The 15,193-nt window shown below is 41.4% G+C and overlaps 1 protein-coding gene across 6 annotated transcripts in view; it reads left to right on the forward strand.

Annotated features, from left to right (window-relative positions):
- ITPR2 (inositol 1,4,5-trisphosphate receptor type 2) overlaps positions 1 to 15,193 on the forward strand; it is a 421,971-nt gene that overhangs the window by 360,112 nt on the left and 46,666 nt on the right. For all 6 annotated transcript variants that reach the window (XM_036302046.1, XM_036302048.1, XM_036302047.1 and 3 more), the window contains 2 exons: positions 7,247 to 7,377; positions 8,426 to 8,591. In XM_036302046.1, coding sequence (XP_036157939.1) covers positions 7,247 to 7,377; positions 8,426 to 8,591 — 297 coding nt within the window. The remainder of the gene's footprint in view (positions 1 to 7,246; positions 7,378 to 8,425; positions 8,592 to 15,193) is intronic.

Below are 15,193 nucleotides of genomic sequence, written 5' to 3' on the forward strand. Positions count from 1 at the left end.
TTCAAATTTGATATGTTTTGGTATTGTAACTTAACGAAAAAGGTTGATGAATACCAGAAACTGATCAGCTTCCTTTTGAGTGCCCAGTGTTTTAATTTTTTTTTCCTACTTAAAATTTGTTTTTCTTTTTTTTTTAATTAAATCTTTATTGTTCAGATTATTACATTTGTTCCTCTTTTTCCCCCCCATAACTCCCTTCCTCCCAGTTCCTGCCCCACCCTCCGCCCTCACTCCCCACCCACTGTCCTCATCCATAGGTGCACGATTTTTGTCCAGTCTCTTCCCGCATCCTCCACACCCCTTTCCCCCCCAAGAATAGTCAGTCCATTCCCTTTCTATGTCCCTGATTCTATTATAATCACCAGTTCATTCTGTTCATCAGATTATTTATTCACTTGATTCTTAGATTCACTTGTTGATAGATGCATATTTGTTGTTCATAATTTGTATCTTTACCTTTTTCTTCCTCTTCCTCTTCTTAAAGGATACCTTTCAGCATTTCATATAATCCTGGTTTGGTGGTGATGAACTCCTTTAGCTTTTCCTTATCTGTGAAGCTCTTTATCTGACCTTCAATTCTGAATGATAGCTTTGCTGGATAAAGTAATCTTGGTTGTAGGTTCTTGGTATTCATCACTTTGAATATTTCTTGCCACTCCCTTCTGGCCTGCAAAGTTTCTGTTGAGAAATCAGCTGACAGTCGTATGGGTATTCCCTTGTAGGTAACTGAGTTTCTTTTTCTTGCTGCTTTTAAGATTCTCTCTTTATCTTTTGCTCTTGGCATTTTAATGATGATGTGTCTTGGTGTGGTCCTCTTTGGATTCCTTTTGTTTGGGGTTCTCCGTGCTTCTTGGACCTGTAAGTCCATTTCTTTCACCAGGTGGGTAAGTTTTCTGTCATTATTTCTTCAAATAGGTTTTCAATATCTTGCTCTCTCTCATCTTCTGGCACCCCTATAATTCTGATGTTGGTACGCTTGAAGCTGTCCCAGACGCTCCTTACACTATCCTCACATTTTTGGATTCTTTTTTCATTTTGCTTTTCCGGTTGGGTGTTTTTTGCTTCCTCGCATTTCAAATCATTGACTTGATTCTTGCGGTCCTCTGGTCTGCTGTTGGGAGTCTGTATAATATTCGTTATTTCAGTCCGTGTATGCTTAATTTCTAGTTGGTTCCCCAATATACCATCGAGGGTCTCATTTGTTTTCTTGTAGATCTCATTAAGTTTATCGGCGGCTTCTAAACAGTTCTTGAGAGACCTTAAAAGTGTGGTTCTGAACTCTATATCTTCCATTGACAATTTTGTCCTGTTTCTTTGTCTCCGCATTTTGTTATGCTTCCTTGGTGCACCCCCTAGTGGTCTTTGTGCGCAGTCTTATAGTTAAACCTTGATTGTTGTAGCTAATACCAGGGAGGGTTGACCTCCAGGCCAAGTGGCTATGAGAATCAGCTGTGTCTGCAGTGAGAGAACTTCTGTCCTCTAGGGAGGTGCTAATCTAGCCTTTGCCAGAGGCTATCCGGCAAATGCCTCTGTGCAGGGCTTGGTCGGGGCGGGTCCCCGGGGATCTACAGGTCGGGCCGGAGAGAGCAGTTATGGCGGCTCTCAGTCCTGTCCCCAGGGGCTCTGCCTCTCTGAGTCCCAGCACCCGCTGCAAACCTGAGAGAGAAAGCTGCACTCGCTCTGACCGAAGCCAGACAGTCCCGCTTCTCCCGTTTGAGTCTGGGCCCCTAAAGACTCGCCTGTATCTGGAGCTCAGAGTCTGCAACTCCCTCCCGATTGAAAACGCCAACCGCGCCCTCCGCCGCCAGCCCGCTTCGCGCACTCCGCACCTCAGAATTTGACTTCAGCACTGCGCCTCCTCTGAGTGTCCGTATGCATTTCTCTGTCCTCCTAGTTGTAGGACTTCCACTCAGCCAGCGTTCCTGTGGTTCTGGGTGATGTCCGTTCCGTTTTTTAGTTTCACTTTTGAAGTAGTTGTTCAAGGCAGCAAACTCCGGCGTTAACCTATGCCGCCATCTTCGTTCTCTCCCTATTTAAAATTTTTTAAAATCAGCATTTCCATAATGACTCAATTTTAATTAAAGTTTAAGACTAACAAACAAGGTGTTTTTAATTGCACTCAAATTTTAAATATATCCCAATGACAATCTATTGCTTTCTAAGAAACCATCAAAAATTAATAATTTAATTGTTAAAGCAGAAAAAAATAGCATTATTAAGTGATCTTATCCAAGCCTGTCCAGTATTTTTATAAAAACTTCGTAATAGAACAGAATTTGTAATAAAACAGTTTCTTAACCTCAACACTATTGACATTTTAGCCAAACACTTCAGCTAAGAGGGAATTATTTCAGAACCAATAGAATATATTTTTATTCCTTTCTTCATATGAAACATTTTATTTCTATTATGAATTAAGAAAAAAATACTTTATTTTGCTGATACTCAACTGAATATGAGAATAACTTAATCTCATATTGTTCAAGTATAAAATGTATTGATTATGTTAAAACTATAATTTTGCATAAGAGTTTACAGTCATCTATATATATAAAAGCCTAAGCAACCAAATGACTGAATGACTGGTCGATCAGTCGCTATGATGTGCACTGACCACCAGGGGACAGACGCTCAGTGACAGGATCCGGCTCCCTCCTGTCTGGAATGGGCCTTCGGGGATTGGGCCTGTAAAGATCAGGTGGAAACCGGGTCTCCGACATCCCCTGAGAGGAACCAGATTGGGAGAGGGCACAGGCCAGCCCGAGGGACCCCTCTAGTATATTAATAATGATCATTATGATACCTAGAATTTGTTCTACCCTATGTCCCAAACAATGTTCTAAGTTCCTTACATGTAAATATTTTGTTCTTTTCAAATGTCTCCATATTAGAAGTCTTTTTCCACTAATTCTTCCCGTTCACATGTAAACAACCATGATCTTTCACTTCTTTTATCACTACTTCTGTTTTCATCATTACCCCCTTGCCACCATTAGCTAGACCATTTTTCTTACATCTTTTCCTTGCTATCACCAGTTCCCTCTCTTCCTCCTAAGTCCTAATTGAACTTTCCAGTTTCTCCTGTTCCTCCTAAGTCCTAATTGAACCTTCCTCTGCAAACTAATAATCTATCATTCCTCTTCCTTTCAGCAACAAATGTTCCTATGAAACACTGGCTGCACTCTCTCCTTCAGTTTCTGCATCAACCATCTTCTCTTTCACTATTTGCCATCTTCTTATTACCTACAACCTAATTGCGAAATCCAGCTACCTTTTGTTGATTCTCATTGCCTTGGGCCCTTCTGTAATTTGACATTTTTTTATATCTTTTCCATCTTTATATTATTTTCTTCCTTCATCTGGGATCCTAGTACTCTCCGAGCTTTCTTGTCTTCTCTAGCTTTTTAAAATGTTTTCTCATCTTCTATCTGAGAGTCTTTCCTTATCTTCATCAGAGCACCCAATTCCTCCTTCTGAATTGGCTGTTTCTATGACTTAATGGGACCATCCTTTCTCAAGTCACTTCTGACTGGAATCGTCAGTGTGCTATTTAACGCTGTCTTCTCCCTCGTGCCTGGAGTCCTGTCAGCTCCCACTCATTCATTCTTTCCATCCCCACTGTCATTGCCCTGTTGAGGCTCACAGCACATCAGTCCTGAATTATGGCAACTGCCTCCTACGGGGTCTTTCTACCTCTGCTCATTCTCTCCTGTTCAGTTCACCCGCTAGATTACTTGTCAGAAATCACTTCTTTGAATATGTCCTTCTCTTCCCACAACTCGGGATTTCTACCATGGTCCATCGCTTATCAAATAAAATCCCAAACTCTCGTGAGCTTCACAGAGAGCTCCCAGCTTTATCTTCCACTCCTCTGCATGCTGTGTATTTGCTGTTCATCATAGCAGCGAGTATTTTTTTATTTTTATTTTTTCACCTCTGGGCTCTCTGCTCATGCCATGTGAAATGCCTCTCTACTCCTGTCTTAGTCCACGGAATGAATATTCAAGGCAAACTTGGAGTCTACATTAATCCGAGGGCCTCCCCATGGTATTAAAGGTTCTCTCCCTATTCCAATCTCTTTTCACTGTTTCTGTGGCTTTTATCACATGTTAATTTGTCTTATTACCTAAGCACAGTAAGTCCTCACTCGGCATTAGCGATAGATTCTTGGAAACGACATAAAGCGAAACCAGTTTTACCATAGGCTAATTGATGTAAACAAGAGTTCAGTTCCTGTGGCATCTCCTCATCATTCTAAAGAAATGATGTTGAACAAAATGACATTATTCAAGGACCTGCAATACATGTTTTACCTCATACTGTTTCACCACCTACATGGTAAACCACCTTGCCCCTGTTGAAAGTTCTCCAGTGGCTCTCCACAGCTTTCCAGACAAAGTTTAAACCCGTCATCTTGGCGTATGAGTGTCTCCTAATCTGATGCCTGCCCACTTCTCTTCTCACGGCTCCCACACTCGTCTGCATCCACCCAAGTCCCATCATTCCAGTCCACTTGCAGTTCCCCAACACCCTGTATGCTTTCATGCCTGTTTTGCCTTTGCTCTTCCCACTTGATCTGCCTGGAATGTTTTTCACTGGTTTTACTGGCCAAACATGCCTGTCTTTCAAGATTCAACTCACATGCCACCTCCTTCAGGATGCTTGTCCCTGACACCCCAGCCCATGAGAGGTACATCCCTTCCTGCCTCTGCAGTACCCTGTGTGACTGCACTGCCTTTGCTTGCCTGCTGACCTGCCTTTCCTAGGGGAATGTAAGTTTCCTAGGGGCTGCAACACTTTCATCTTCCCACCTGTGTTCCTAGCACCTAGCCCAGGGCTGTTGATGTAGTGAAATGAGGCAGGTTTGGCCTGGGGAGGCCAGCTGGTTATGTAGATAGGTCTCCACAAGGTGGCATTTACTTAGGGCCTACTTAATTTGCCATGACTCAGGGCCTGGCTTTCGGCCTGAAGGCCTGGGAACTTGGCTTAACATATTATGAGTGGATCTGCCTCACAAAGATAGAATCTTATTAACCAAGCTCACAGAGCCTATTCTGTAACACTGGCATGCCTGTGCACCAGTTATTAAGGAGCATGCTAAGTGGACCGTTGCTGGCATTAACCTGACCTGGGCATTTCCCCCCTGTTTATGTGCTACGCAGAAAGCCAATTCTCTCATTGTGTATTTGCAGCCCATTTATTTTATTTCACAATGACTAATCACATGAGTTGTGCGTGGATTTTGCTAGCTCACCTGTTAAAGAACAAACAACCTCATTTCTAAGTTCTTGGGGAGAGATGGTACCCATCATTAAGTCTTTAGTAAACATGTGTGTGACATTGCTGATTGAATACACAAATTCAGATCCTGCCACTAGATATCAGATTGCTTTGATTGAAAGGCTAATTGTGGCAAAGTAACGTAGAGATCTATTCCATCTGACCTCATTACTAGAAAACCATATTTCTCTTTTAAAGATTTCTTTAACTCTCTTACATGTTTCTAACTGTTTTTCTCCACATTCTTCCTAGCCATCACATTCGAGCCCAGCACCAGGTGTCGGCGACCTAAATGGCACGCTGGAGACTGAGCTCTCTCCCTGCTTTCTCTGCCTACCTTGTCTCTTCTGCTGCTCTGACTGCTGCCACCACAAGCTCTGCCTCTTCCCCATTTCTCCTTCCTCCAAAACCAGTGTTATGTCTTCTGCTTTCTAAGTCAGAAAATTGAATTGCCTTGCGGCTCACCTCTGAGGTAAGTGGTCCAGCGCAGACGCGGCTGAGACCTTTGATGCTGCACTTGGTGCCTGCACATCTTTACCTTCAGCCCTCCTCCCGGAGTGCGTGGTTTAACAAAGAAATAGCTCCGAATCAAGTGAAACGACTGGGATCCCTCATCCCAGTGATGTTATAGTAAAGTCAGTTCACAAGAGGAGAATCAGCCTTTTGTAACAGAATACCCAACGGGTTGTTCATGGATTGGGTCAGTGGAATTAGGCGGATTCTTTTTTTTCCTTTGGTGGTGGTTGTTTTTACACTCAGGCCTTGACAGGCAGGCTGTGGCCACAGAGTTCCAAAATTCAGTGCCACTGTGGTTCTTTAACTTTCTAACAAGGAAAATATATTTCTGCTCACTTATCAACATTAGGATATCCTGATTCCAGTGTCTAATTTATTTTTATTTTTATTTTTTTTACTATTTTAAATGACTAGGAGATTATTACCAAGTTTGGTAACTTTGCCATTCAACAACATAAGACTAGGAATTTTTCTGTCCTGTTATATCTTTTTTCTCTCCCCCCACCACTCCCTAAATATTTTCACATACATTTGCATAAAATAAATTGTTCATATAAATACATTGTGCTTTTTATCCATAGCTCCATGCTGGTCATTAAGAAAGCTTAGACCTTAAGCAAATTACTGAAATAACATCTGCCTGAATTTTAAGCACCTACTGTGCGTATGCCAATCTCCGTGTAATCAGAGTGTTTTACGTTTCTTATATATAATCCTCTGAAGGGTTTAATCCTTAGACAAACCTCCCATTTTACAGGTCAGGCTACTGAGGTTAAGGAACTTACCCAAGTCCCAGCCCTGGAACCGACTAGAATTTGAAGCCAAGCCTGCCTAGGTTCCTTCTGCACTCTTTTCCCTGCAATACTTTTAGTTCCTGGGTGAGCTGACTGTGTTTTCAGGAGGTCTCAGCACAATCCTCTCCCCACAGCACAACAATGCACAGTGAAGATTAGATTTCATATAGTTTGTCCTTCTCATGCTGTCATTTTTCACCAATGGAAGGAAAAACTATTTCAGTGGCTCGATCAGTCCGTGTCAGTCATGGGCTGCCACATATAAAATAGGTGTTCTGTGACTTCAGAAAATTATGTCATGGCACGATTATGAAAAAAAAAAATCTTTGGAAGTAGAAAATTGTGTATTTTTAAAATACGAGTTTGGCCTGGCCGGTGTGGCTCAGTTGGTTGAGCATCATCCGTGCCCGGAAGGTCACCAGTTCAGATTCTGATCAGGGCACATGCTTAGGTTGTGGGCTTGATCCCCAGTAGGGGGTGTGCAGGAGGCAGCCAATCAAAGATGCTCATCATGTTTCTCTCTCTCTCTCTCTCTCTCTCCTTTTCCCTTCTTCTCTCTAAAAAAACACATACACACCACAATAAAGACATATTTTAAAAACAAACAAACAAAAAGCATGAATGTGCTGCATTGCTGAATTTGTGTGTTTTTATAGCCGATGAAGAGTACGAAGACGGAATTGAACGGACGTGTGACACTCTCCTGATGTGCATCGTCACCGTCCTGAACCAGGGCCTCAGGAACGGCGGTGGTGTGGGCGACGTGCTGAGAAGGCCATCGAAAGATGTGAGCAGGAGGAAACGTATTTTCTCAAGGAGCACATAATCATTTTTTAAGACTCTCTTAACATTTACAATATATATGTTTTTTTGTTTTCAGGGTACTATCTTGTGTCGTTTGCTTAACAAGTATAATGGTAGCCATTAAAACCAGTTAATTGTATGCTAGGATTACATAGACATCACTAATGTCCTAAAACCCTATACTGTTGGCGGGGTTAGGAACTTTTTCCAAGTTTGAACTGTGTATTGTGTTACAGCAACAAAATCGTGGTTATGGATGTTATAGAAGAGTTGAGTGTTACATAAGTAACAGAAACTAGACTGCCTTTTGTCTATCAGGTTTCTCAGGCATGAAGATTTACTCTTTGCCTCTGAATACGAGTAGCCTTTATTATTTATCCAGGATGAACATAATATTTAAACAAATTCTAACAAGATTTCATATCTTAAAATGGCAAGGCTGAAAAATTTCTCACTGGCTGTAAACACCAGGCTGGGAGCTTGAAAAAAAAATCTCAGTTCTCCAGCAGGCTAGCTGTATTATGTGGTCAGTTCATCTACTGTCTCCTCTTCTATGACCTAGCTGGATTACATGACCTCCGATGTGTACTTTAATACTGTTCATCAAGTAGAAATAGCTTGAGCTGTATGTACTTCCAGAATTTGACAAATCATTAGGTCCTCCTCAACTCCTTAATCTCTTGACTTTTGGAATCGATATTTGTATATCTTTTGTGCAACTTGTGGGATGCAATCTACTGCACTAAAATGCATTTTGTGTGATGACTTAATAAAAAGGAAGTCTCTCCATGGGGGTGGTGTAAGTCCCAGGGAATGGAAGGGGGTTCTGGGAACAGGCTGTGAAGCTTTTCTCATTACATTTAAAGAAAATGAAGGTAGAAAGCGGGTCTTATTTTTCCAACTTGGAATAGTATTTATATTAATTTAGAAATATTTATTGAATATATTCCCTTTGCTAGACAATATGCTGAATCACCATGCATTGAAAATGTGTATGCGTATATATTTTTTATTTTACATTTTTATTTCAGGAGCCCTTGTTTGCTGCCCGAGTGGTATATGACCTTCTTTTCTATTTCATTGTCATCATTATTGTTCTTAACTTGATTTTTGGTGTCATCATTGATACTTTTGCTGATCTCAGAAGTGAGAAGCAGAAAAAAGAAGAAATCCTAAAGACAACCTGCTTCATTTGTGGTAAGTGTTCTCAAGATACTAAAATAATAGGTGACACTGCCCAGGAGGGGCTAGAATGGTGTTTACTTGCCATGCTTTGGGGAAAATTATTTCAAAATGGAAGCAGATTATGTAACTGAGCATTGGACTGGGGTTCTCTGTTCCATAAATAGATAGAATAATTACGTCCCAAAGCTATCTTGTCATTATTTCTGCAATTTCTATGATTCTCTGACTATGGAATATGTTGCAAAATGCCAAAAGGTTCCATCAACTGGTAAACAGATTTTTCATCACAGTAACATATTGATTAAATAACAGAATGATTTTTTATTTTGTTAGGTTATGAGTTCACAGATGATATTTTCCAGTAACTTGAACTTTTACTCACTGACACTTCATTTCTGTACTTTGTTGCTGTATCTGTTTTCTCCTTCTCTCTCTCTCTCTCTCTCTCTCTCTCTCTCTCTCTCTCTCTCTCTCTCTCTCTCTCTCTCTCTCTCACACACACACACACACACACACACACACACACACACACACTCTGTCCTCCCTTCTCCCATCATTATCTCTCTCAGGTCCAACCTTTTCTTTGTCCTCATCATCCCCTTTGGCTCTACCCTCTTCTCCATATACCGCAGCTTTCTGGCTTTAGTTTTCTCTGCAGCTGGCCTAGTTATCCTAGAATCCTTTCCAATCCTGGAATAATCCCCAGCTCCAGATTACACTCGCCATCTATTCTTCCATGTTGGGCTGAAGAATCTTTTGATAAAAGTCACAAAACAAGCGTAAGAGCTTCACTACAACATTTTCTTGTATAACTTAAATGGGACCCTCAGTAAATCCCATTCCCTTTTTGGTTTGCCTTTTGTCAACTGTCTCATTCCCCTCAATGGCTCTTCTACACCTTTCCAACATTGCTCCACCAGTTGGAGGCGTACCAAGTCGTAACCTGTAATAATGAGCTACATTCTAAGGGAACAAACAAAGTAGACATGCCCTTTTTCTATTGTGGAATTCAAACACAATGAATATCATTGCTGTGTCATGTGTTAAGGGAAATGATCGAATTCACGGGTTGCTGTATCTCGTCGGGTTGAGGTAGGTGGCAGGCCAGAGTCAGAAAAGGCTTCTTAGAAGAGATGGTGCCAGAGCTGATGGTAAAAGATGGAAGGGAGGTAGTCATATCAAGTAGAAGTAGAGTGGCTGGTGTAAGGAAAGGCATGGAGGGAAGAAAAATATGATGATAATCTTCAGTTACGATAAGAAGCTCAGGGTTGCTGGAGCTTACATTTCTGAGCATGGCATGCCAAGAGAGGAGTTTGGCCAGATCATGTGGCCTTTTATGTTAAAAAGCATGGTCTTGATCCTGTAGGCTTGTAGAGAATGATCAACCATTAAAGAATGTTAAGTAGAGGAAGACAGGGTTTTATTTTTGTTTTGGAGCTCTGTGGCAGGAATGGGAGGTTGTTCCTCAGGGGACAATACTGGAGACAGAGCAACCAGGGATGAGGTTATTGCCGTAGTCCAAGTGAAAGGTAACGAAACCTTGATTCAGGAAACAGTCATGGCAGCATTAAGGGTTGAGGAAAGAATCAAGAAATATTTAGGAGAGCTTCACCAGTGTGGCTCAGTGGTTGACCCATGAACCAGGAGTTCATGGTTTGATTCCTAGTCAGGGCACATGCCTGGCATGTGGGCTCAATCCCCAGTGTAGAGTGTGCATGAGGCAGCCAGTCAATGATTCTCTCTCATCATTGATGTTTCTATGTTTCTCTCCCTCTCCCTTCCTCTCTCTAAAATCAATAAAAACGTATTTTTTTAAAAAGAAAGAAATATTTAGGAGATATTAAATCTCAATGATTTGGAAAGAATATGAAAGAGCTGGGGTAGCTGGGTAGATGGTAGTATCAACAGCTGAGTTTGAGACTAGAGAAGAAAAACAGTTTTAGGTAGGAATATACTGAATTTAGCTGGAAATGCTGGTAAATGAGGTATGCACTGAACACCCCAGTCAGATGCATTCAGCACAGAGATCCACATATGAGTTCAGACTCAGAGAATGTCTGCCATGGAGACAGTAATTGGGGAATCCTCAGCCTGCATATGGTAGGAAAGGCTGGAGTATAGAGAAAGACTTCTGAGTGAGAAAAGAAGATGGAGTCCAAGTGGGAAAGCTCACCATCGAAAAGTTAAAAGAGAAAGAGATCGCACATAATACAGTCATCAAGTCCAAGTAATGTGAGGAGAACCAAGGGTGTGTGGCATGTTGAAACGAGGGGAGAAAATAGTTTGGGAAGAAAGAGATTGATTATTGATTGTCAAAGCAGAGAAAGTCAATAACAAATGAACTGAAGTAGAGCCTTTGGGTTTCTCATTTAGGAGGTTTTGGTGGCTTTAGATAGAGTAGTTTCCACGAGGGTGAGGACAGGTACCAGATTGCACAAAGCTGGGGGAGGGACTTGCTGGAAGGAAATTGTCTAGATTAGGTGGTAGGAAGCAAGATTGAGATGGAGCCAAGGAAGATGCCATACAATAATTTTGGGATTTTGGGACGTGAACCACTGTATTGAAGGGTGAGTTCCAAAGAGAAAAAAGATGCTGCCCTTGAAAATATCTGTGTTTCATGGTTTTGCTTTCACACTGCTTCCTCTAAGCCCTTTTCTTTATGATCATAATAACTATTATGTCAGCGCATTACCTCCAAAAAATGGTGGGGTGTTTTTTTTTTTGAAGGATGTTATCAGTAGGGTGTGAGCCTCATTCTAAGACATGATACTGTTTCCCATATTCTAAAAGCAAAAAACATGAACAACATAATAAGGCCATCACTGAACCACCATTCCTGCTCTTCTAAGGTTTCCCTTCACTGTCACAATTCTCTTTGGCTTTTCATAGTTATTAAAAAACAAGCCTATAACCTATAAATTCCTTAAAACCTTCATCACCAAATTGAAATGTTTTTCTCAAATCTCATCATTAATTTCCTGCTGACCTTTCCTTCTACCTTGAATTGTACATTCTCTGGTTTCATCACAAGGTCCTATTTTTCCTCCTAATCCCTAGATAAGAGGTTCTGAATTTATCATTGACTCCTTGTCTCTTCTCTCTGCCCTCCTCTTTAACATCACTTTATTGCCAAATATGCCACCACAGCTCCAAGCACTCTCCAGGCTTCTGTCCTTTGTCTTCAGTTGTTGACTGACATTTAGTAGGGTATGACTTCTAGCAGCCAACTTGACTGTGTTTAAAAACCAGTGCATCATGCCTTTCCATCTCCTCCCTCCAATCCAGCAACTTATCCTGACTTCCATATTGCCACGCATGACCTCCCATCAGTTATCTGGATTGGGAACGTCTCCATCATTTTTAGTATCTGCTCTTTGCTCTTCCAGGTGCACTAACATATTCCCAGAGCCACACCTTGGTTTTTTTAGGCTCACCCTGGCTCACCCCCAATGGCCTGCTCAGCTCTGCCAAACTAATTTTTCCCCTTTGAATTCATCATTTCCGAATTCAGAGAGCTATCAAGAGCATTGCATTCTGTAACTCTAAAACTCTAATTTTCCTGCCATGTAAGATGCCCCACAATTGGGCCCCTTCTTTCTATGCTTACCTTATCACCCAGTGTTCTTATTTATAGCTCAAGTTATAGTCCAACTGTATTACTCATCTTTAACTCTCCATGTGGTCTCAGTTATGGTGTTTCTCCAATTTCTAGAATGTCCAAGCTCCTAAGCTGTTGAATTCCTGCCCTCATTTTTAGGCCCAGGTCTAATGCCATTATTCCATGAAGCCTTCTCTGATCTCACTAACCAGAATCAAACATGTCTGTTCCTAAATCCCTCACATTACCCTTAGCTATATGATTCTGTACACATTCTTGTTACCTTATCTTCTTTGTTGGATGCTATTTATTATTATTCTACTAGAGGCCTGGTGCACAACATTCGTGCACTGCGGGGGGCGGTGGGGGGGGGGTCCCTCAGCCCAGCCTGTGCCCTCTCACAGTTTGGGATGCCTGGGGGATGTCTAACTGCCAGCTTAGGCCGGCTCCTTGTGGGACAGTCGGACATCCCCCGAGGGGTCCTTAGCACTACTGTAAAGGCGGGAGAGGCTCCCACACCACCGCCGCTGCACTTGCCAGCCTTGAGCCCAGCTTTTGGCTGAGCAGTGCTCCCCCTGTGGGAGCGCACTGACCACCAGGGGGCAGCTCCTGCGTTCAGCATCTGCCCCTTGGTGGTCAGCGTGGATCATAGCAACTGGTCATTCTGCTGTTTGGTCGATTTGCATATTAGGGTTTTATTATATAGAATTATAGAAGATGCATGAACTTTATAGACATGTCCTGGCTAGATGATGTTGGCCAAGGTTCCTTTCACCTTGAGCTATTGTTTCCTTATCTGGAAAATGGTAATATAATGCCACATTTGGGGGTTTGGTGAGTTTAAATGAGATCTGTTTATCAGGAGTCCTAGCTCAATGTTTAGCTGAGATTAAGCACTCAATACATGTTAATTTCTCTTGTTTAAGAGCTCCCGACCTATGTCCTATCCATTTCTATGCTTCCATAGCATGTATTGGGGATCATTCATAAATATTTTCTTAATGAATGACTATCCAGTTATTCAGCTCCAAATTAACATTGTCTTTATGCCAATGTGCCTTCAAACCTATAAAAGAAAGTTAAAACAAGTAAGTACTAAAAAAATTTATAATGTAGGCAAAAAATATCTAGGTGCACTAATTCCGAGTTATTCCAATATTTGTCACATGCGGGGTGTGGTCTCTGGCGTACACATGCCTGCGGGGATGCAGAGAACCCGGGAGGCACAGGGGATGTTGATACGTGGTTCATGTCTCAGAAGCCTTATGTTTATTCAAAAATTTGAGTGGCCACTTAGGTAATTTAACCTAAGAGTAAATTTAAATTGTATTTTTATATTCGTACAAATAAAATGTTGTAAAGTAGAATGAATTTAGTGTGAACATTTAAAATAGAAACATTTTTAAATATTAAAAAGTGGTGCCCAGCACTTTTTAGCTGCTAATCCCTGTAGCTTAAGGTTCTCTGCTCTCTGCCCTGAAAGGATCTTGATCGGTGTTATGATAACATGTATCCAGATATGCATTCATTCCTGGAGTTGCTTACCACATATAAGATTTAATATACACCATATACGTTATATGAACTTAATTACAAGAATGATTTAAACATTTGGGATATCTGGGGGCTGTGCTAGTAGCCTATAACATAGTTGTGATTAATCTACAAATGGTTCTGGGGAAAGCTGGGTGTTAAGTTGTGATCCAAAGAGGGATAGTGTATAAGTAGCAGAAGAGAGAATCTCCACAGTGGGAGAGAATTGGCTTCAGGAGTGTGCCTAGCGACACCCGTGGCAGCAACAGAGGAGGTAGATATTGTGGCAGGCGAGGAGAGCAGATGGGACTTTTCTAGCCTTGAAGGCAATGACCAGATGTTTGAGAGTTATGACTCAGAAAACAATTACTAGTGATCCAAAAGGCGGTCATGATACGGTGATAATTAGCAGATGACAGAGCTGAAGCAGTAAACATAGAAAACAAATTGGCTCTGGTGTCTGCGATAATGATTAATTTTGAATTACTAGAGGCTGAAAATTCAGTGAAAAGGAGATGTCGACAGAGCAGGTGTGACAAAATAACCAACTGGAGAAAGGATTTGTTGATGTCAGAATTCCTATCATAAGGATAGCCAAGTTCCTAGATTAAAGATCTTTCTAGATGATTTACTAGGAGACAAAGGCTATCTTGTGAGAGAGGGGCTGCTTACATTTCTCTCTTAGCATGTTAGGCCCTTATTATCTAAAGTCATTCACTCACTCATTTGTCCAACAATTACTTATTGAGCATCTACTTTGTGCCAGGCTATTGCAGTGGACAAAAATAGATAAAAAGCACTGCCATTATGGAGGTTACTTTCCAAGGTATGTAGAAGGTCAAATGATGACAAGGGCTGTGGAGAAAAACAAAACAGAAGATGAATTGGGATGCCTGGGTGATAGGTGGCTGTGTGCCCTTACTTCAGTCATACAGTGTGGGAAACACAGAGTAAATATAGTCTTATTTTTCCTGAAAAGCTAGTATTGAGCACATGAAGCTCCTCTTACGCTTCCTTTCTTTCTACCTTGGTCTTCTCACCCAATACCCTGGCTTTCATTGTTCATCTGATGTCATTTACCCTTGGATTCGTATATTTATAAAAGGACTCTGTTTCGAAGCTCCATCCTCCTACCTAACACTCTAGTTTGGTTGTTCTACAGGCATCTTAAACTGAGCACATCCCAAATCAAATGTATCCTACCTCCAAAATCTCTTTTTTTTCCCTCTTGCTTTAGTGATATTACCTTCAACTCAGTTAAGTCAGAGTCGTTCTTAATTCTTCAGAAATGTATACCTCTAATTGCATGTCATGCCCTCTTAAGTTTTCGTTCCAAGTTCCTCTCCAGTCTCTATGGATTTATTCAATTACTCTGTCAACTTTAGCTAAATGCCTACTGTTTACCAGCTGCTAATGCCAGATTCTGGTAATACAAAGAATACATCAGACAATAAGGTCATAGAGGCTGAGATAGAAATCGACA

The sequence above is a fragment of the Myotis myotis genome, unplaced genomic scaffold (genome assembly GCF_014108235.1).
Source record: "Myotis myotis isolate mMyoMyo1 unplaced genomic scaffold, mMyoMyo1.p scaffold_m19_p_3, whole genome shotgun sequence".
In the NCBI taxonomy this organism is placed as follows: Eukaryota; Metazoa; Chordata; class Mammalia; order Chiroptera; family Vespertilionidae; genus Myotis; species Myotis myotis.